This window comes from Lactuca serriola, chromosome 7 (assembly GCF_051521515.1).
Source record: "Lactuca serriola cultivar US96UC23 chromosome 7, Lser_US96UC23_V15, whole genome shotgun sequence".
NCBI classification, from domain to species: domain Eukaryota; kingdom Viridiplantae; phylum Streptophyta; class Magnoliopsida; order Asterales; family Asteraceae; genus Lactuca; species Lactuca serriola.
The window spans coordinates 4613061-4638172 of NC_136414.1; the positions used below are offsets into that span (position 1 = coordinate 4613061).

General features: G+C 36.2%; 1 protein-coding gene across 1 annotated transcript; it reads left to right on the forward strand.

Annotated features, from left to right (window-relative positions):
• Nucleotides 1-21279: 21279 nt before the first annotated feature.
• LOC145063689 (uncharacterized) lies at nt 21280-21666 on the forward strand. Its single transcript, XM_079011284.1, has one exon. It carries the CDS (start codon nt 21280-21282, stop codon nt 21664-21666), a length of 387 nt encoding a protein of 128 aa, XP_078867410.1.
• The last annotated feature ends 3446 nt before the right edge of the window (nt 21667-25112 follow it).

The window sequence follows — 25112 nt, forward strand, 5'->3', positions numbered from 1 at the left end:
TCTACCCATGTGTTGACGGTCCCCAGTGGAAGGTCATAAAGTCAATCTTTTGTTGAGTCTTGCACTGCGAAGGGGAATGCCCTAAGCTTGATTTGGCCCTCAGTGACATTGTGTGGTTTCATGCCAACACACGCAACATGGAACTCTGTGAGGAGCTTGTGGGGATCTTCATTTTCTAGGCCTCTATAGGTTGGGAGGAGGTGGATAAGACCAGATTTTGGTTCAAGGTTTGTGGTTGCCGGATAGGTGATGCAAAGAGGTTGTTGAGTAAGCTCTTGCCTCGCCGATTGGCGAAGGGTTTGTTCGGGTGGTGGATTTGGAGGTGGATTCCCTCCATGGTTATCTCCCATGGTATGAGTAGTGGTTGAAGTTTATGTGGGTGTAGTGTTTGGGTTGTTATGAGTAGGTGAAGAGGGTGGGGTGGTATTTCTGGATGAGGATGGTTGAGGTGAAGGTGATGGACTTTCTGTTTCGGATGCGGACACACTTGAGAGGGGGATATCCTCCCAAATGTTAATGACCGGGGGATTGGATGATGAAGAAGTACCGGAAAACGGTTGCCTCTTACGAAGCTTGGCTTGCTTCCTTAACTTATTTGCAGTCTTCTCTATCTCCAAGTCAATTGGTAGTGGTGTACATGTACGAAAAGATCTAGGCATAAACAATTAGTAACACCGTGTCCCCGGCAACGGCGCCAATTTGTTAGGGGTGTTAAACCCAACAAATAAAGGGGTACAATAGACTCCAATTACATTGCTTTAATGCACTAAAAGTAGTACAAGGCAAGCAGGGTCGAACCACAGAGACACAGGACGAAAGTCTATACCTCTTTGCGCAAGGTAATTTGGTCACAAAGGGTGATTTGTTTGCAAAAGTCAAATAATGAAAATAACAATCTACTTTAAAAACATGCACAAAATAAAACAGATTTGTAAACAAATTGTAAAAGTGCTTCCAGTTCTAGTTCTCAATGTTGTCATTTAACCTGATTATGACTTGATGTAATTTGTGATTGCTATTCTAAGTTGGTACTGAAAGATATTAACACGCTCTAATACCTCTCGCTTGCCAAATTATCTAACCAAAACACGCTCTTTGACTAGACCTAGCTTTACTAATTCAACCTAAACACACTCTTAGATTGCATTGAAAAACTGCATTAAGTTTTGTACAAGCTTCCCAACAATGTTCATTTCTTCTCATACGCTCGGAAGTGTGAAAACATGTGATATATGTTTCACAATAGAAAACTTATTGCTTGCTACCAATTATTAACTTTATAGAACGATTAGGTGCCCTAAAAGTTAATTAACTACATAAAAATTCAATTCATGAAAGTGGTCAATCAAACACAAATCAAATTCAAGGATTCTAGTTTAAACAAAAACATAATCACTAGAATAGAATCACAAATCAAGCATCAAATCATATGCTTCAAGTCAAGTAATCAACATGTTTTGAACAAGAACTAGAAACTAGTGTTTCTTAGCCACACATGGCTAAGAACAAATCAAACAAGAATAAAGATGGAATTGGAATGTTTAATGCTTACAAAAATGAAATCCAAAGTGTTTACAATGATTAGGTCTTCTCAAAAGCTCCAAGAATTCTCCCTAAAATCACCCAAGATCGCCCAAACTGCTCCAAAACCCATAGTTCTCCTTCAAAATGACGTCTCCTCCTCTTTTATTAAAGTTCACGTAACTTGCCATAAGGCCATGCGTTTTGGCATGGCCATGCCTTTTTCCCATGTGTTTTTGGCATGGCCATTTGTCTTGACCATGTGTTTTTGGCATGGCCCATGCTTTTTGCTAAAATTCCAAAAAGTCTTCACTGTTGGCTCCATCTTCAATCTAGCTTCACCGCGAGTCATGTTGCTCAAATATAAGATGATAAAGGACGAACACGACATGTGTTAGTGTGACAAGAACCGCATTTCAAACGTAGTCATTTGCTATGATGATAATGCAACAATGACTCGAGTTATGTCTTCATGCTTTCCTCCATGGAATGACCGGTTCATCTTCTCTACATGCTCCAAAGCTCCAAGAATCCAAGCTCCATGCATCCAAGCTCCACGTTCCATGCTCCAAAATGCCTTCAAAATAAATCAAAAATAGTGAAGTACCAGGCATTCTTAATGAAATATGTAATTGCCCTAATAATCAACTAAATGCAAGAATTATGAAGTAGAATGCTATAAAAAGACGGAAATAAACATGCAAAATAGGTGCATAAATTGCACCTATCAATGATTCAGGAAGTGACTGAAGAACCCAGTCAACAGCCAACTCACTTGAAATCTTGACACCCAACATGCTGAACCTATCAATGTGTGACTTCATCTCTAAGACGTGTGCACATATAGGTTTCCCATCTTCGTGTTTACTTGCCAAAAGGGCTTGAGTGAGCTTGAACTTTTCAAGCCTTTGAACTTGTGAGATAGGGAGAACAATCGGAGGAGGTGGAGGAAGTGAAGCATGATCTCTTCTTCCTCGATCATATAGTGGAACATCATCTTCATTTGGAAAACTTGTTCCTTGGGATTTGGGAAGACCATGATTGTCAGAACTAGACATCTACAAAACGGGAGAAAAATCAAGTTAAGTTGATTAGAATTCTTGATGTAACACCCAAATGAAACATCAAGCTAGGATCCAACACGATACTCTACAACCTAGAAGAGGGATGCCGTAATCTAGTCGCAGAATATTTGAAGGTAGGTAAATGAAGATTTACCAATTTCCACCATGAAAAACGAAAAGGAAGTTTAAGTTTTAAATGAATTGAAACTCCTAGATCTTTTGACATTCATTGAAATTTTCAATGGCATGTTTAATCTCGATTATGCCCTACAATTTGTGACTGGGATGCCGAGGGTCACAAATAAGGTGTGAATAACCATACGAATCACGTGGTGCACCCAATGCTACTATCACCTAATCAATGTGTTGGTTAGCCACACACGCACCATTGATCTATGATAAGCATCGAGCCACCCTTCGCCACCAATGTCATCCCCAAATTAGTGTGTCGGTTAACCACACACGCTCCACTAATGTTTGACAATGGTACAAAGTGTAATTCCATGGGTTAGCATACAATTTCACATTTTGCCTAAAGTAACTATGATTTGGGAATTTGTATAAGCATTTAGTTACTGTGTACTTCATTATACTTATAAGGGAAGGTTTCTGTTCTATCCTACCCATTCGGCTAACGACCCTCCACTAGTCAAGAGTGTGGTGGGTAAGAGTGGATACCCATTCAATCGCCATTTTATAGGCAATTTCCTTAAACACCCCTTATAGACCAGCTTCATGAATTAGGCCTACTAACGGTAAGACTGACTTTTACTCATATATATATATATATATATATATATATATATATATATATATATATATATATATATATATATATAGTATAGGTTGTATTTTACACTTTTAAAATACTAGGTGGTTTAATTTAGTAAATTATACTTTTAATTTAATTAAATGTAAACCAAAACTTTATGGGTTTATTAAATCTCTTTTAATTATACACTTTAATTAATTAATAAAACCATAAGGGTGTGATTTGAACTTTTTAAATTACTAGAGTTTTAGAATTTAAAATTTCAAATTAAGACTTTTAATTAATTTTAAAATCCAAAACTTGAGGGCAAGTTTTGAAACTTTTCAAAACATTAGGGTTTAACTTATTTAAATTTTAAAAACAAAACTTTTAAGTTCAAATTTAAACTATAAAACCTAAAGGGAGTAATTTCAAACTTTTCCAAACTTTATCAAGAATATTCTAGATCACAAAATTCAAATAAGGCAATTAACAACTAATTAGTGGTTATCTAATTTGACCTAGTCCAATCTCTTGCAAGATAATTCACCAAATAATTCAAACAGTTAAATCTAATCATATAAGGAAATAATTATTTAATTAATATGAAGTTATCTTTTATTTTGGCAAAGATAATCACCCAATATCATAAAAATCTGATTTATATCAATAAAAAACGTTTTGGTAACTATCCCGCAGCCAAAGAAGCACAAAATCCCGAAATTACCTCTTTCTGACCAGCTAACTCGTCGAGTTAGGCATGGACTCATCGAGTTCACCATGGACTCGGCGAGTCCAGCCCCCCAAAACCCTAATTTTTTAATTTTAAGCAAGAATAAACCATAATAGCATCAAATACATGAAACAAACAGCCCTAGTCTCTGATACCACTAATGAGTTAAGAGCAATACATCATTCCTATGGTGTACATGCAAACCCTAATAGCTTTTGGATCTAGTTTGTCTAATGAACATGCAATTGAATATCCAAAGCTATAAACCCTAGATCTATCATATAAGAACTGAAATAAGGGTTTAGTAATTACCTTTGATTGTTATATTGCAATAACAATCAATTCCTTGCTTGGATTGGCTTCAAAAGCATAGTGTCTTTATTGTTGCACCTCTAATGGAGTCACAAACACCACTAAGCAACAAGATGAAGAAGAGAAGCCAGAGGAGACACCAAAAACGGCTGGAAACCCTAATCCTTGAGTTAGCCACGTTGTTGGTTCCTAAGGTCTCCTTATATACTTAGGCAATTAGGGTTATCTGACAAAGAAACCCTAATTTGACTGCTTAAGCCCTAAGCAGCCCATGAACCCCTTCTTTAGAAGCCTTGGACGACTTCTAATGGGTTTTCCCATAGAATTCGTCCACTCCACTTCTATGGAGTCCATAAGCCCATCTAGGTAATTATCTTATAATTACACAATAAGTCCCTTAAGTTTAATTAATCTTTTTTAGCCACAAAATTAATACTTAATTAATTCTTGACTCATATTAATTAAACATTATGATTTTTCCTTTAATATATTATTCTTATAATATATCAATAAATCATAATTAAACCTTTCTCTCCTTAATTCATCCTACATATTGTTATGGTGATGGAAACCCAAAAGGACCATGCTCATAATCGGGTCAAGTACATACCAAAATAGTTATGGACCTAGATACCAATCCAACAGTTACGTTATGTTTCAGGTACTTCCATATCGAAGGGGAAGAGCTCGGGATGATCGCATTGCACATACCACATTGTTTAGCTTTTTATTAACTCTGATGTAACTAGATGATTAGTGTTATACTCTTAGTTCTTTATGGTTTTTATGAAACGTATTGGACGATGGTTTTATTATTATAAAATTGAAATTTTTGGTCTTAAATTTTGGGACGTTACAAAATAATGATACGAAAATCATAACTTCTTCATATGAGCTCCATTTTTATGTTCTTTATATCGTTAATCTCCTATTGAAGAGTACTACAACTTCCATTTAGATTGTTTGGGCTAACAATCAACCGATTTTCATTTCGGTTTCTGTGTCGCAATCGAAACTTTGAAAAACCATAACTTAATCATACGACGTGAAATTTAGGTGTTCTTTATATCAACACGTAGCTATTGACGAGTACTTCGACTTTGTTAAGATTATTTATCCTAATTACACTTTATTTCTAATTTATATTTTTAGCCTTTCATCTCGTTTTTAACCATATTTTCATACAAATATTAGTTCATTATAATATTTATCCGTATAACATAAATACAATATTATATACAAAGAAAAATTTGGAAACACGTAACACATAAGAAAACTTCTAGTTTATTTATTTATTTGTAATACATTTTACATTTAAACGACAACATAAATGAAGTTTTATCGTCTAATGAAAAGTGTGGGTGTTACAATTATCACGCATTTAGGATGATTCCGTCCCAAAATCATGCAACATCAAACAGTTATGGATAGCGACTTTTCATGTCACTTTCTATTTCCCAAGTAAGGTTTGGCCCAACACTATGCTTCCATCACCAAAGTACCAAATCGATCATCTTGTGCGCAACTTTTTTGTTTTATGATCGACAATCGCTTTAGGCTCCTTGACTAACCTCTTGTTCTCATCAATTCTTAGTTCTAAAAGTGGAATCATGTTAGATTCTTCTCTTAAGCATTTCCTTAGATAACAAACATGAAAGGTGTTATGAATACCTTCCAGTTCCGCTGGCAATTTAAGCTTGTATGCTTGCTTCCCTTCTTTCTGAAGTACTTTAAATGGTCCAATAAAACAAGGACTTAACTTCCCATGTTATTCTTAGCTGATAAGTCCCTTCCATATAGAGACTTTAAGTAATACTTGATCACCGACCTCAAACATTACAGGTAGCCGCTTCTTATCTGCATAGCTCTTCTAACGACTTTGAGCAACTAGCATTCTTTCTCGATGATTTTCACTTTATCAACGGTCCGTTGAACGATCTCACGTCCCTCAAAGTGTTTCACTCCAACTTTAACCAACAAGATGGTGTACGACACTTTCTCCCGTGAAATGCTTCATAAGGAGGCATCTTGATGCTTGAGTGATAACTATTGTTGTAGGGAAATTCCACTAGTGGTAGATGATCATACCGGCTACCATAGAATTCTAAATTTCATGCGTGCAACATATCCTCTAATGTTTGGATAGTTTTTTCACTCTGTCTATCCATTTGTGGATGGTAAGTAATATTTAAACATAGCTTCGTACCCATTTCTTCTTGCATACACCTCCAAAATCTAGAAGTGAATCGATTATCTCTATTAGATACAATCGATAAGGGTACACCATGAATCTTGAAAAACTCCTTTATGTAGGTTTCTGCCAACTTTTTCATAGACCAGGTCTCTCGTGTGGCTAAGAAGTGTGCACTTTTTGTCACCCGGTCCACTATAACCTAGATCATGTCGTGGACTTTTCTTGCTTTTGGTAACTTGGTTATGAGTCCATGGTAATACCATCCCATTTACCCATGGGTACAAGTAAAAGTTCCAAGTGTTCATATGACTTCTGATGTTGTGCTTTCACTCTTGAACAAGTTACACATTTAGCCACGTATGTTGCCACATCGATCTTCATTGTTAACCACCAGTAATAGGGTTTATGGTCCAAATCCATCTTATTGTTGCCTCGGTGTATAGAATACATAATTTTATGAGATTCTTCGATGAGAAGATCTCGCCCATCTTCGGCACCAAAACACGATTTTTGAATATCTGTAACCTTTGAGTGTCTTCTTCGAACACTAACGTCTTGTCCAAAATAGCAATTCAATAATCCATCTACGAGTCAAAACAGAAATCCGACAAGTTATATAAGTGTTTGCAGCAAGTTAAATTATACATCAGTAATAAAACATAAGCATAGCAGATTAGCAATCCAATAATCCATTTACCTATCATAAACAAAATTGTTCACACAGCATCTCGTAATCCTTTCACCAAAGCAATCGGAAAACTTAAAAAGTAAAGAATGATACTTACAAGTTAGCACACTTCAGCAATGCGGTTAGCGGTGGCGAAAAATGCAACGTCAGAGAGATGAGAGTGAGAGTGGTGGCGATTACGGGCATCAGTTTCCGGTCTGGGACAGTAAACGGATTGGGCTCTCTTGGGCCTATTTGGTCAAGCTTAAAAGCACTCTCACTTTTATGAGACATAATTTATATATATATTTTAGATATAATATTTAATTAACTAATATGCATATCGTATTAAATTATTTTATAAATTAAAATTTTGTTAATTGAAACTTATGATTACTGTACATTTTAATGATTATCTTTATTTAAATTATAAATTATTTATACTCATGTTAATCTATTGTTGAATAATTACTGATTATAGATAATAAAATATATATTAACAAAAAAAACATAAAGTGGTTATTGATATTAGCTACTAATGCAGTGTCACTTAAATGACATTGCATTAATGTTTCGACCTACTTGCATCATATTTATCAGCCCAAGCTAAGAATATACGTATGTTGATTTAAATATAATTTTATGCTATAAAATAGATAGTCGAGCAAACTCTAAACAATATACCAATTAAAATTGATACATATGAAGTCAAATATAATTAGGCTTTTTAGAGGTCACATTGATTAAAATCGTATCTAAATTTAGTTAAAATGTAGTCGTTTGAATGTATAAAAATAATATTAACTTAAAAATTTTATAAATAAATATTGTATTAGCAGAATCTTAGAAATTGCTAAAAAACATCTTCTAACAATTAGAGAGAGAATATTACGGTGTAATGTATTGTATTGATTGAAACAATGAACATTACAATGTATATAAACGAAAGAGAAAGCAGCTAACTAACTAACAGAATGTAAACTAACTCTTACAATATTTACAATTCTAACCCTGTACTATCATAAGTTACAAATGTGGTCCTTTAGTCTTCTTATAATGTTGATATCCTCCCCTCAAGATGCATTCGGCTGATGAATGTCATTGAGATGCATCTTGGACAACAGAAACTGAAATTGTAGGTTACATAATCCTTTTGTAAATAAATCTGTTAGTTGTTTGTTGGTTGAAACATGTTGTGGTGTAATAAAGCCAAGTTTATATTGATCTCTGACTAAGTGGCAGTCAATATCCAAATGTTTCGTTCTTTCATGAAAGATTGGATTTTTAGTAATATGGATAGCTGATTTGTTGTCACACCATAAGCCAATTGGAGTTTTGAACTGGACATTTAAATCTCTTAAAATGTAGCTAATCCATAGTAACTCACACACTGTAGCTGCTAGACTTCTATATTCTGCTTCACATGATGATCTGGAAACTGTCTTTTGCTTCTTTGTTTTCCATGAAATCATTGAATTACCCATAAAAATGCAGTATCCAGTAAGACATCTTCTTGTATCTTTACAACTTGCCCAATCTGAATCACTGAATGCTATGATCTCAATTGGGAATGTATTTTTCCCAAAAAATAATCCTTTTGAAGGACATCCCTTTAAGTATTTCAACACATGTATTGCTGCTTTCCAATGTACTTCTGTGGGAGAATGAAGGAATTGACTAAGCTGCTGTACAACATAGCTTATATCCGGTCTTGTGAAGTTGAGATATAACAACTTTCCAACTAATCTTCAGTATTTTTCCGGATCCTGAAGTGTCTTCCCTTGATCAGCACATAAATTCACATTCTTCATTGTTGGTGTAGGAGCAGGTTTGACCCCAGTAAGACGAGCATCACTTAGTATGTCCATCACATACTTTCTCTGATTTATATACAGACCTTCAGTAGTTTTTAACAATTCAACTCCCAAAAAATAATTTGCTTCCCCTAAATCTTTAATTGTAAATGCTTCATGGAGTTTTGATTTCACTTCTTTGATCAATATTTCATTTGGTCCTGTAATTAAAACATCATCTACATAAACGATTAATGCAATGAAATTCTCTGCTTCTCCCTTCACAAAAAGACAATGATCATGAGCAGACTGTTTAAAACCAAAGCTTAGTATTTTGTTGCAAAATTCAATATGCCATTGTCTACTTGCCTGCTTTAATCCATATAATGATTTTTCAAGTTTACAAACTTCTCCTTGTTTTGCTTTAGTTTATCCCTGTGGAGGTGTAAGATATACTTCTTCTTCTAGATATCCATGAAGAAAAGCATTATTGATATCCAATTGATGTAAAAACCATCCATTTGAAGCAGAGAGGGACAATAATATCCTGACAGTAACTACTTTTGCAACTGGTGAGAAACTGTTGAGATAATCAATTCCATAAGTTTGATTGAATCCCTTAGCAACCAATCTAGCCTTGAACCTTTCAATTGTTCCATCATATTTCATTTTTACTTTATACACCCATTTTGAACCAATTGCTTTCTTGTCTGCTGGTAGGGGCATAATTGTCCAGGTATTGTTTTCTTCTAAGGCTTGCAGTTCTTTATTCATGGCATCTACCCATTCTTGATGATTACAAGCTTCTGCATAGGAATTTGGTTCAGTAACTATTGAAACAGAAGTGAGAAAGCATTTGTGTGCTTCTGTGAGAATAGGAGATTCAATGTAAGGGTAAGTAGGTGGAGAATGAGGTGAAGTAAAAACTTTTGATTTAGATTCTTCTCCAGGAATATGAGTACAAAGCATGATGTAATCATTGAACCAACTGGGTTGTCTTATAACTCTTTTGTTTGGTCTGGTGTTAGGTCCTTCATCTTTAGGGACATTTTGGTCATTTACTGAAGTATTTGGTGAATTAGATGAAGAACTAGAAGATGATGATGTTGATTCAGCAGAAGGATCTGAATATTCTTGTTGGCCTTCTAAATCCAAGTCATCTGGATTATAATCATCAGCTGGTATAAAATCTTCCATATTAACATTGAATTCTGGTTCTTCATGTGGATTTGGTATTGGCATTTCAGGATTATTTGAATCAATGAAAGGGAAAATTGATTCATAGAATACCACATCTCTTGACATAATAACCTTTTTATCTTCAAGATCATATAGTTTGTAAGCCTTCTGACCTGGATTGTATCCACTAAAACAGCATCTAATATCCCTTGGTGCAAATTTTGTTTTATGGGGTTTGACATTAGTAGCAAAGCATAAACACCCAAAAGTCTTCAAGCTGGAATATGAAGGATCTTTATTATGAAGGCATTTGTAAGGTGTTTTCCATTCCAGGATTGGTGTAGGTAATATGTTGATGATGTAAGTAGCCATCAGAATGGCATGTCCCCAGAAAGTAATGGGCATGTTGGATTGTGACAGAAATGCCCTTGCAATTTGAAGTAATTGCTGATGTTTTCTTTCAACTCTCCCATTTTGTTGAGGAGAATAAGAAACAGTCTTCTGATGTATTATGCCCAATTGTGATAAAAGGGTTTGACATTTGTGATTAACAAACTCACTTCCATTATCAGTCCTTAAGACTTTCATAGTTTTAGAAAACTGACTGGTAACATATGCAAAGAAATATGTTAATGTTTGTTGAACTTGAGTCTTATCCTTCAAGAGAAATGTCCAAATAGATTTTGAATGATCATCAACAATGGTTAAAAAATATGAAGCTCCTGAAATGGTTTTTGTTTTATACGGACCCCAAAGATCAACATGGATCAGCTTAAAAATATCATCAGCATGTGATTCACTGTTAAGAAAAGGAAGTCTTTTTTGCTTTGCTAGATAGCATGGAATACATGGTAGCAATTCATTGTTTTGTTTGGAAGGAATGAATTTCAGATAATTCAATACAGACTGAGAAGAGTGACCAAGTCTCTTATGCCATAAAGAAAAAGTTTCTTTATTCTTATTTGTATCCGTATTACAAGAATAAGTGGCAATATATGACTTTTCATTCAGATTCTTATCATCCTTCCAAGTTTTATCTATTACATTCAACAAACAATTACTATCAAGAATGTAAAGTTTTCCAGCTACTCTTCCTTCTCCAATGATTTCCTTAGTCTTAAGGTCTGCAAAATACAATGTGTTGAGTAAAACTTGAACACAATTGTTGCAGTCATGGCCAAACATCTCACAGATAGCAGATTACACTTGAATTCTGGAACATGTAGAACTTTTTCAAGTATTATCCTTGGACTAAGCTCAATTTTTCCTGTATGAGTAACTTGTTTAATGCTTCCATCAGGTAAAAAAAATAGGTGTAAACCTGTTTACCTTGTTTAGATTCTTAATATAAGACATCTGTGAGCTCATGTGTGCAGTTGCACCAGTGTCTAAAATCCAAATATTTTTATCAAATTTATCACTCTGTAAAGAGTTCAGTAAAGATATGTCCATACCTGCAAAATCTCCAAAGTGTGAGAAGTTTGCAAAATGAGAATCCACCTTCTGATTTTGAGCAGCCTTCATGAATTGACTGAACTGTTGAAACAAATTATTCATTGACTCAGAGTTGTCTTGATTGGAGGAATTGGTTTCATTGTTATCAAACAATGGATTATGTTCTTGTGCACCAGTGTTAGCCATATGTGCAGAATTATAATTGTTTTTCTTCTTATCTTTCAACTCTTTGTACCAATATGGACAGCCATTAAGTTTGAAACATGCTTCTCTGGTATGACCATTAGCTTTGCAATGATTACAATATCTGTCATTATTTCCTTTGTTCTTGAAGTCTGTTTTAGGCTTAGAGGAGAATTGTCTTTTACCATTGTTATTAGAAGATTTAACAAACATAGCAGATTCAGGTAGATTTGAAAAATTGATTTGAACTTCTTTCTGTTTTTCAACACTTAAGGCCATAGAGTAAGCTTTGTGAACAGAAGGAAGGGGATCAAGTACTAAGATCTGATTTCTGAGACTTTCAAAACTGTCATTCAGTCCCATAAGGAATTGCATCAATCGAGTGGATGAAGTAAAATCAGCCATAGCCTTTGCAGATCCACAATTACACATCGGTAATTGTATAAGACAATTAAGTTGATCCCATAGTTGTTTCAATTTTGTGTAGTACTTAGAAACAGAAGAGTCACCTTGATTTATGGATGCAATTTGTCTTTGAAGTTGATAGATGAGTGGACCATTGTTTTCAGAGAAGTGTTCTTCTAATTCATTCCATAATTCTCGAGCAGTAGTAGCGAATATGAAAGCACCTACAATTTCTTTGGAAATTGCATTTAGTAACCATGATCAAACCATGCAGTCATTACTGGTCCAATCATCGAGTTCAGATCCAGGATTATCTGGTTTCTTTGAAGTTCCATCGATGAATCCAACCTTCTTCTTTGCTCCTAGAGAGATTTGAATAGAATACTTCCATTGCATGTAGTTTTCATTACCAATAAGATGAGATGAGATGAAACCAAAAACATGTTCGGATCATTGCTTTTAAGATTGGAATTGGCCACGTTATTAGATGTAGGTGGAACAGAATTGGAGTTCGTAACTGGAGAATCACCCATAGATCAGAGTAGATCGAAGCAAAAAGATTAATCGAAAAACAATGATTAATCGGAATTAGAAAGACGATTATGATCAACTGATCAAATAATTGATCAATATTGTGGAAAAGAAACCGAAGATCATTCAAACAATTGAATGACCTGTGATGTAATGAAAGAAAACGATGCTCTGAAATTTGCTTCGATAATTCGCAGAATCAAGCTCTGATACCATTCTAACAATTAGAGAGAGAATATTATGGTGTAATGTATTGTATTGATTGAAACAATGAACATTACAATGTATATAAACAAAAGAGAAAGCAGCTAACTAACTAACAGAATGTAAACTAACTCTTACAATATTTACAATTCTAACCTTGTACTATCATAAGTTACAAATGTGGTCCTTCAGTCTTCTTATAATGTTGATAGCATCATTATGATTGAATACGAAAAAGATATGCAAATTATTCATGTCCAAACTCAGTTAACATTTGTTGTTTCATATTTTCTTTTAGGGGATATATTACTTTGGTATATTTTTTTGGTTCGTTGTTGCATTAGTATCAAGATGGACTGCTGCATTTTTTATATACAATGCATCCAGACGTGACTATTGGAGAATTTTGAGCATGGCATCTAAACGACAATGTTCACCACCTGCTGCCACTTCAAGTGGTTGTAATATGGTCATTGCCACCAACTCACCGCTTGGGGTGATCAACTTTCAGGACCATGTGATAAGACCACGTACATGAGGTCACAACTCAAAGTGGTCATTTTCTTTTGATGGATTCTAAATGAACCAATTTAGTCATCTTTTAGGACTAGTCCTACTTTTTGACAATTTTGGCGATTTTTCATGCTTTAGATCGTCATTTGTAGTTTTGTACAATTAGCAAGTGTTGTAATTTCCCTTTTGTTTGACCTTCATCAATAGAGTTTGCAGGTTGCGGGTTTGGTCTTTTTGAGTGTGTTTGATAATGATTGATTGGTCCAATTAAAATTAAAAAGACCATTATACCCCTTTGATTAGCATTTTTTTATCTTAATAAAACATAAATAAATATATATATATATATATATATATATATATATATATATATATATATATAAGTAAATAAATTGAAAGGGTATAATATTCTATTTAGTTTTGACAAAGACCAACTCCACGACCAAACTAAGACCAAAAGGACCAAACCTACAACTTTCAAACTTTGCACAAAAGCCAAAGAAATTAGCAAACCACAAAGAGTAAAGAAATTAGCAATCCAATAATCCATATACATACCATAATCCATTCATCAAAGAAACCAAATCAATTTGTAAAACTTAACAAAAAAAAAATACATGAAACTTACAAGGTACCCCTCTACAACAGCGGTTAGTGGTGGCAAAGAGAGCACCGGTGGATGCGTGGTGGCGATATGAGAGTCAGAGACGTTGGGTTTATAGCCAATTAGAATGAAAATCGTGTAAGTCAGATGTTAGAATATTGAAGTAATCGAATTTTGCTTCACCTTTTTAAAGGACAACCATGGAACATAAGACCACCATCAGAATGTGGCCATTATGTCAATAACTTTTCCAGCGAGGCCGACCAAGCAAAAGTAGTGTTTCCATGTAGGAATGCATTTCGAAGCAGCAACATGATACAGAAGTCTCAAGAACGTTGTCGTGTTCTAAGTTGGGCTCATAAACAACAATTTCATACTTCACCTCATAATCATCATGATGATTATCTGTCACTTGCAATATAGGTATGCCACTCTCCCTAAACCCCACTATATGATGTCGTGTCTCTATACTGAACAGCTGTGTAAATGGTCTTTGAACACTATGCTCCATCATCCATACAGTATAGATGTTCTCCCTTTCTTGAAGCATGGCAAGCGAGTCCCTTATCTTAGATATATGCAAGTCCATGATATTATGGCAAGCTAAACTATCCGGAAGGTCTATCGTCTCAAACTTCTCATTAGTCACATCAAAGGATATTATCATATTAAGATTCATTAACTCAGCACGCCAATGATTTGACTGTCCTTTTCATGATATCCACTTGAATATGGAAAGGTATTTCATATTCAGACATTTTGATTCTGAGTGCTGTTAGAGAACTCCTTTAACTACCAAATTCACAAATCCAAAAAATAAATTACAAATAAAAATTAAAAACAAAAACTAGTAATCCATCTATCTTTCTGCAGTAGCCACTATTGAAGGTGAAAGCACAATACAGTAGCAAAATAGCAATCAAATGGATAGTGATATAACACAAAAAAATTTAACAAAAATTCCAATGGAGACATATGCAAATTAGCAATCGAATCCAGATAGCAATCAAACAAGTTATATAGGTGTTTTCTTCATAGAAAATTAGCAATCCAAGATCCATTTATCTAATCACTAATCATTAGTCAGAAACAATACTGTTGACGCAGCATCCCATAATTCTTACACAAAAGCAGATCGAGAAACTTAAAAAGCAATGAATGAAACTTACAAGGTACAACACTACAGCAGCGGTGGATGTTTGGAGTTGTAGTGTCGCTACAAGGACATATGAGAGTGAGAGTGAGAGTGAGAGTGAGAGTGCGAGTGATTATCCACTAAATCGGAAGATGAGAGTGAAGACCAAATAAATCGATTTTTGCTTGTCTTTTTCCCGATTTCTGGCCTGGAACATCAAAAGGATTGGGCTCTCCTGGTTTTGTAACTTGTAAGTAAGAGCCTTGAAACTTGAAAGTTAAGAGCCTTAAAGCAACGCGGCCTTTTCTTTCAATCTTATAGAACATATTCATTTTTTAATCTAATATTTAATTATCTTACCAGTATTCTGTGGGTCCATGCGTTGCGAGAAAAACACATTTGCGAAGTGAATCACAAAATCATAAAATAAACTTTCGATGGAAAAAACTACTTCTGGAAGAGAGAGACAAAAATATAATTTGAAATTGAATCTTAATTCACACAATACACATATGACAATTAATTAAAAATTATGATAATAATACGTAGAATTAATCAAAAAAAAATTATATAAAGAGTCAAAAGTGTAAGTTTAAAATATAGAACATGACTAAAACCGCAACTAATAAGAATAAAAATTACAAGAGATGAAAAACAAACGTTCAAAACTAGTTTAAGGGTTATATATATATATATATATATATATATATATATATATATATATATATATATATATATATATATATATATATATATATATATATATAAAAGCAAATAAAGTTTAGGGGTGGAAAAAAAAACAAATAAACAATAAAATATGTGTGTGTCACCGACTTTAATAATTAATATATAGATAATATGCCTATCATAGTAAATTTAGTTGTATCCTTTTTAGTTCAATGTAGTTAATTGAATTATTATTAATATATAATAACAAATATATATATATATATATATATATATATATATATATATACATATATATATATATATATGTGTGTGTGTGTGTGCGCGCGCGCGTGCGAGTCTTAGAAAAGCCTCATGAAATGATGAAAAATATAAAATTCAACAATATACAATTATAATTGAATTGGACCGGTTCCTACTTTATGTATCCAAGTTGGATTGATCATGTTTTGCATGGCAACTTTATTTGTCATTGCCTAGAACAATATGACATAGACAAGTTTACATCTTGCACCCTTACGGAAGTAACATGAATACAAAAATCATTATTTTCAATGACGGTGAGAATAATATGTAGCTTGCATACAATATCATATGTTACTGAAAGAAAACTAATTTTTGAAATAAACCTTTTGTCATTGTTGTTTTTCACGGATACATGTTCACAAAAGACAAATAATCACACAAAGAAAACTATTGCCTCTAGAAACTAATTTATGAAAAAACTATTCTCATATGTCGCTTGGCGTGGGTAAACGGTTAATATATATATATATATATATATATATATATATATATATATATATATATATATATATATATATATATATATATATATAATAGTTATAGATATGGTTATAGTTTTTGGGGAGGAGTGTGAATCCACTACCCTCTCATCAGAGTGCACATTCATAACCCTTTTGTTGAAAAAACTATAGGTGACTATGGTTAATTTAGTGCAGTGATGTTGGAGCAATGGTCTTCATTCGATTTGAATCCTCTTTCTTCTCCGATCCGACGACTTGTACTTTCTCGATCTTCTTCTTTAGATTTTGCAAGTTTAGGATTTGATTTTTGAGTTTTTTTTTTCAATAATGATGTAATATCCCAAAATCTCAGATTTTTCACTTTTAAAAATATTAAAAACATACATTTTAGTAAAATTACATTTGAGTCAAATCATTTGTTCATAACCATTACTTAGGAATCAGAGTTAAACAAGACAATGTGGAAACTTAATCATAAATCTGTTGATGTGTGTATGTATAGTCCCGACTTTGGAATCCAATAAGTACCTGCAAAATAGTTAATCCACAACTATAAGCACAAAGTTTAGTGAGTTCCCCAAAATATCTCATACAACACAACATAATAATCAACTATGTTCTATCAGCAGCCCTAGAACTATCAGCAATCTCGAATATCACACACAACACACAAATATAATCAACTATGGGTTAACAACAACCCTAGGGACTATCTGCAGTCCCAGTGGGCTAACAGCATGCCCTATGGATCAACAACACACCTCCCAAGTTATCAGCACAATAGGACTATCAACAGTGTCATGGACTCATAACAGTCCTAGATTTATCATCAACTCAGTTAACATATAGCAATAATCAACAGATAAGACCCAGGTGGTCAACATATACTACCACATAGGTGAGTATAGTGAAAAGAGTCGCCTCTCAAGTAGCAGCTAAACACCACAGCTCTCACCCAAAAAAGATTGATCTTACAATGCACCTAACAGTAACAAAGAGTACCCTCTCAGTCTACACTCCAAAACCCTTAGTTTAACCAGAAGTCAACCATGGTCAAAAGTCAACAGTCAAAGTCATCCTCAGCTGGTTTTCACGTCGTGACCACCAGTTAGTCTCGTCGTGACAGAGTCTGGATAAAATAGTCATGATATCTCCCGTCATCACGACGTGACACACAACTCGCCACGTCGTGAGACTCGATCTGGACAGCCTAAAGCATTAATATCTTATTCCTTTAAGTCATCCTTAGTTGGTAATTTTTATTAAAAAGAAAACGAGTTTTAAAATATATTTTTTTTAAAGGAAAGAAAATACTAAAAGGATTTTGTAAAGACCAAGGGGTGTGATGCATGCAATCGGCCGAGCTCAAGTAAGTTTTACCAAAAATACCCATACATGTTATCTGATATGGTTTGATTTGTGAATCTTTGAATTGCATTCTAGCTAAGGATAAGGATCTACTTAGTTTTTGCATGATATAATGATAGGAGAGATGCCTTAGTATGTCTATTGTATGAGCTTGTAGACTTGCATGCTAGTACTGATCAGTCAGTGAGAGGATGGCCTGATTAGGTTATGCTTGGTTCTGATTACTTGATGCTTGAATGTTGCTTGCTTTGTGGTTTTAGTAGTTCTCACTAGTTTTTGTTAACTAGAAATCGAATATGTTAAGTTACATATTACCAAGACTAAATAATTTTAGAAGGATAGGTTTTAACTCTATGGCGCAGCTCTCATTTGAGTCTAACTGTTGTAGTGTGCGACCTTTCATTCGAATAATTATCTAGTTTTGGTGATATGTAATTGTATTCGTGAACTAATTAGAGGGAGATAGCGGGATTTCTTTCTGCAGCTAATGGTGGAGAGTGGTGTGGTGATTGCCCTAGGGAAGCCTAGGAAGACATTTAGTGTTAAGAGCCTTATCTTGTCAAGGGTAGTAAGTATGAATTTCATACAACTGTGTGGATTGACCTGATATGTGGTGCCTTGTAGCCTAAAAGGGATTTGACGTTATGTTAGATCTGGAATCTTCCTAACAGAAAGTAGAATTGATATGTTCTTCGTTTGGCTGTGACTTGGAGTTTTACTACACAAATGTTGCTTGTTTTGTGCTTTGTGGAACTCCTAAGTGATGTGAGTTAAATATTAAGTGGATATGTTAAGTCACATGTGGCAAGGGTTGGATGAACTAAGAGTGACAGATTTGGCCCTATTGTGCAGCTCTCGTTTGAGTCTAACCGTTGTAAGGATGAGTCTTTTACTCGAAGGATTATCTAAGCAGTGTCGCGTGTGATTGTATTCATGAGGTAGTTAACTAACATTATGGGGAGTTTTTTCAGCAGCTGATGGTAGGGTGAGGTCGGAACCTAGGAAATGCTTCAGTGGGTTTAGTTATGCTGCTTAGTGAGCATTTGGAGTATCAATTTGAGAAGGTGTCTTAGAGGATTTGGGATGATTCTTGAGGAAAGTATGGATAGGTGTGGAAGGTAGTATTGGGCCCGTACTACTGAAAGCACAGGATCTATACTCGAATCGGGGAGAGTCTTGGAGAATCTAGGAAGCCTGTGGGAAGTGGATTCTTGGCTATGTTCTGGTTATTGATATGAGTGTTTTGTCTCGGTATGGTGAAGAGCACACTAGGAGGAGGTTCTGGTTTTGGTTCAGGCTCAGGTGTAGGTACTGAGCCGATTGATGAGCGGATGTGGGAGCTCATCTCGTCTGAGATTACCCGCGGTATTTTAGAGTAGACTCATGTGATCTTTGGTACGGTCAATGAGGGGATTTTGGAGATTTTGGGTGAGCATCGGAGCGCGTTCCGTACTGAGATTATGGTTATTTTTGGAGATTGCACTCTTTCATTCCATGAGATCCGTGTTTTTGGTACTCCCGAGTTCTTTGGGGAGAAAGACCCCATTTCCTATGAGAGATGGTTAGCGTATGTGGCATTCTCATCCTATTTATAATTGTTTGACTTGTTTGTGAGGAGATGAAGAAGGTAAGGTATCATGGCATATTAAGGGATGACATCAAGGAGTTGTGAGTTGTCAGGGTGTGATACCCTGAATGATATGATTGCTAAAGGCTAAAGACTCAGTATTCACATTAGAGAGGCCATCAGGGCCAGGGAAGTTGGGCCAAGAGTGAGAGACCATGAGGGAGGATGTGGGAGGCAATTCGTGGATGTTTCAGTTATGTTCAGATGGCTCATTTTAGTCGGGATTTCCTCATGAGTCGGATTCGATGTGTTTTTGTTGCAACCAGGTAGGCCATTAGAAGGCCGATTGTCCGATGTTGAGGGTTGGAGCAGTGGGTGCACCTACTCCGGTGACTTTGAGGATCACTGGCGGTTGTGAGGGTAGGGAGGGAGCCCCAACAGCGAATAGTCGAGCATTTCAGTGTCATTCAGTGGATGTCATAGTTTCATTAGATGTTGTTAAGGATATGTTATTTTTTGTCTTCTTCACGGTTATTATCAGTATTTATATTTGCCTTGGGATCTTGTTTTGGTATGAGTAAGCATTATCTTTGGTTTGGTTCTTTGTTATTGACCTGGCTATATCATTAAGAAATGTTATATGCCATTTTGCATGCCAATAGTCATTAGTGGATCGTATCTTGCTCAGTGGGTTCCAGTTTTTTTCGGTTGTTGTTCCAGTTCTTTGATAGGGTCAATTCAGGCGCATCGTATGGAAGGTTTATGGTCAAATCAGCTGGTAAGTTCTCTACTGGATTCAGAGTTCAGAAGTGTTAACATTTGTTAAGGTAGGATCGGTAGCTGTTTATGGAAGAGCCTTTAGGTCCAAATTACTATCGTTGCTAGGGAAGGAGTGGTAACAAGAAGCTGGTGGTGGCAGTAGCATGAGGTTGTTAGTCATTGGAAGTGCTAGGGGAAAATTTCATAATCATAAGGGTTCAAGATGGTTAGAATTCAAAGGCTCTTCTAAGGATGTGTAGTTAGAGCAAAGGTTCGCCAGTTCAGAGAAAGGGTTACAGTCTTCGTTACCAGCATAAAGGGATTAAGGATTTGGTATCTTCTGAGGATGGGTACAGGAATCCTTTTAATTATTTCCTCTTGAATATGAGAAGGTATTTCGTATTCAGACATTTTGATTCCACGTGCTGCTAAATGACTTCCTTAACTATCAAATTCGCAAAGTCATGAAACTAAATTACAAATGAAAACGTAAAAACTAGCAACCCAATGGACACAAAAATTATAAGAAAATTTCGAATGAAGATATATGCAAATTAGAAATCCAAAATCCAGATAGCAATAGCAAATTAATAATCCATCTACCTAATCAGTAATCCCTAATGACAAACAGGTCAATCAAAGCAAAGTGAAAACTTAAAAATCAATGGAACTAACACGTAAGGCACAATAACCAACGTTAGCGGTGGCAAAAAGTGCACCATTGGATGTGTCGTGGAGTCGTGGCGATGAGATGAGACTATTAGATTGAAAGTGTTTGTTATTTACCGATTAGAATATAGATTGTAGTTAAAATCAGAGTCAAAATCGACTGAATCGGCAGTGAGAGTTTTGCTTGACATTTTCCGTCTTACAAATACCTTCCCACTATGGCTAGAGATGAAGTCAATACAGATGATATTGTTAAACCATTTAGTACCATAAACATTTGTACTTATGTTCCCATCACCCTCGGCCTCGAAGAAATCAATTATGACACCTGGTGTGAGCCATTTACTGCCTACTGCATCAGTTTTGAAGTCAAACACCACATCTCCAATCCTGCACCAGAAGCTATGACTTCCAAATGGGAGCAGATTGACAATCTTGTCAAGCTTTGGATTTTCGGCACTATTCACAAATCCTTACTCCAAGTGGTTTTGAAACCCGGGATGACAACATATGATTTGTGGAAAGGTCTTGAAAATCTCTTCCGAGACAACAAAGACTCACGTGCAATGCAACTCGATCAAGACCTCTGGTCAATCGAGATCTGAGATATGTCCATTCACGAGAACTGCCACAAAATCAAAGTGTTGTCAGAACTTCTTGCCAACATTGAACAACCTATGCCCAAGAAGAATCTAGTCATTTACATGATTAATGGCCTCAGAGATAAGTTTGAAAATGTCTCAAGCATCATCCGCCATCAACGACCCATTTTGTCTTTCCAACAAGCTTGATCCATGCTGATGGTTGAAGAAACACGCCTACTGCGTCCCTGTTCATCTCCGGTAGCTCATCGTGATCATATATCCTCTCCGGGTGCTCTTCTTTCCATAATTGATGCTCAAAATCCGTCACATCAACCTCACCGTAGAGACCGAGACCGGTGGCAAAACGGTGGTGGTGACCGGCAACAACACTCTGAACACCGACAACATAATAATTATCGCGTGGCAGCGACAAACGTTAGCATGATCGTCGCTCCAACTTAAGTGAGAATTCTTCGTGGGGCTCCTGGAACACATATTATCCCCCTCATTGGTTTGCCCAAAATTGGCAGCAGATGTAGGCCTTGGGATAGCAAGCACATCGTCATCCCAATCCCCCATGGGCCGCTAGCACTTCTTCTGGACCAAGTCGTCAATAGCAACAACAGGCCCAATAGCCTACTGTTTTATTTACCCAGCCCGCAAATAGCTTCCCAGATAAACCCACCATCCTCCCACAGGCTTTTCAGGAAATGAATTTACAATATCCATCCAACTCGGAGTGGTTTATGGATACCGGCGCAACCAACCATCTCTCGTCGAATACTAGTAACTTACATACTATCTTTAATACGCGCCCTTTTTCATCAATTCTTGTTGGTCACGGGTCTCCAATACCTATCACCAACACGGGTCATGACATTTTATCTACACCTAATCGCACCTTACATCTCAATCACGTCCTTGTCACACCAAATATTATTAAAAACCTTATTTATATACGAAAGTTTACTCGCGATAATAATTGTTCCATTGAGTTTGACAAAAATGGTTTTTCTATGAAGGATAGAATAATTGAGGGAAATTTCTGAAGAATATCCTCTGACCAATCAAACCCTCATCCGTTGTGATAGCACCAACAAGCTCTGCCATTTCCATCACCTCAAGAGTTTTCCTCGAGTTCTTTTTGTCATCATGTAACATCCCCAAAATTCAAGACCAAATATTTCATTTTTAAATAAGTTATTATAAAATCGTAAGTAATAAAACATCCATAATAGCATCTCATGTCAAAAACCAAGGTAGAAATAATCAAAACATGTTATCATAAAACAATATCAGAGTGTAATCCCAAAGATTTCATGTGCGGAAAACCATACTGTGATGCGATGCAATTGAGCCCACTCCTTTCCTTTGAAAACGAAGTACCTAAAACCAAAACTGAAAATCGTAAGCACAAAGCTTAGTGAGTTCCCCCATCTAACCACATACCACACAATCACATACTGTCAGGCATACCGGGGTGCCCAACCTACCCTGCTCAGCATACTGGGGTGCTCAACCTACCCATGTTAGGCATACCGGGGTGCCCAACCTACCCCAAGTCAGGCATATCTGGGTGCCCAACCTACCCCTTCGGTCCTACCGACCGGTAACCGGGGACTATTTCACCCTTACTACTACCACATACTATCATATCACATAAATCATAATCATTCTAGCATAAATGGGTACTAAACTACCCTTTCGGCCCTATCGACCGGTAACCGGGGACTATTCTCCCTACTACCACTATCACATAACATCATATCATGCTAGCACATAAAACATATCAGATAGTGGCTAAACAGACAATTATCACAAATACAATTATCTAACAAACAACTCCTACTAGTGGGCCAGCATTGTGGCCGTAGATCCACTTCTACTGGAAGGTAACTCACATCACACTGCTGAAGTCCCGTAGACTCAACCCCATATGTTGGATGATAGGTTCCCGAACTGTCAGCATCAAAATAACACCCAATTAATAATTGGGTTCCAATACATAACCATAAGTCCATGCTTAGGTTCAAAGACTACTTTACCCCAATCTTAGCTTGATCCAATCCCAAGGCCCAATCTAAAGGCCCAACAGTCAACTATGAGTTAAAGCCCAACATATGGCCCAATTTTCCAAATTAGGCACAAACCTTTACATGGTCTTATTCTAAGGCCCAACCATTTAGTCCAGTCCAAACATTTGGAATTTCTAATGGCCCAACATCTCCTAACCATGAAGGCCTAATTATGGCCCATCTATGGCCTAATTTTCCAAATTAGGCCCAAACCCTCACATATGGGCCTTACCCTAAAGCCCATCTAAATATTCTAGTCCATATGATTATTCTTGGATGGCCCACAAATAACTCAATCATCAAGGCTCAATAGAAAAGCCCAACAATAAACCCAAGTGAAATTAGGGCTTCACAAAAAATGACACTTAGGGTTAAGTGTTTCCCACTTAACCCATTAAGGACTTAATCCATTAAGTCCATCACTCTTCTAAATAAATCATATGGTGTGATTGGGCTTAACACACAATTCCATTCCAATAGCCCAAATGTGGGTCCCGATAAGTCCAAGCCCATAAATCCAATATTAGGGTTTTCTAAACCCTAATTAGGGTTTCCAATCCCATCTTAGCCCAATAGGCCCAATAGCTAGGTCTTTTCATCAATTAGGGTTCATTAGGCCCATTAGTCACATGTTTTGGCTTTTAGGTTAATTAGGGCTTTATTGGGCCCATTAGGGTTTTATTGGGCCAACTAGGGTTTATTAGGCCCACTAGTGTTTATTAGGCCTATTAGGGTTTTAGTCCATTTTTCCAAACATCCCAAATGAGTCACAATACAAACGAGGCACACCTTCACCCGGCACGGCGGCCGGTGGTGGTTTTGAGCTTTCTTTTTATTATTCACTTTCTAATTACATTGTACAAATCTTTAATCCCAAAGTAAACACACACTTAAGAGAATAAACACACACACAGCCACTTTGTGGTGGCTGGCGGTGGTAGATAGTGGCAACCACTACCTCATGGTGGTGGTGGCCTTTTATTGGCTTTCCGACCAAAAAGAACACACACCCACCCTATGGCTTACGAATTGGACCCTGCCACCCACTTGGTGGCTCACAACGACGACAGCGACAACACAAACGGCAGCAACGGCGGCACAACGGCGGTTGACGGCGGTAGGCAGCAACACACAATGAAGGGTGGTCTTCAAGAGCTCATTCCTGGTGACATCAAGGTAACAGCCACACGAACTCATAGCCAACTCCCATGGTGGCTGGTGGTGACGAGATAAGGCAGTGACGGTAGGTAGAATAAGAAGAAGAAAACATGGAGGGACGGTGACACTTCGATGAACTGAGGGTGAAGAAAGGATGGAGTGAAGCAACAGCGACGGAGGCGAACCGCTCCTCTGTCTCCAACTGACGCGACGTCGGCAACTGTTGCAACTCCC

Coding starts and splice junctions, on each gene's coding strand:
- LOC145063689 (XM_079011284.1), top strand. CDS start 21,280: ATGGCTAGAGATGAAGTCAATACAGATGATATTGTTAAACCATTTAGT.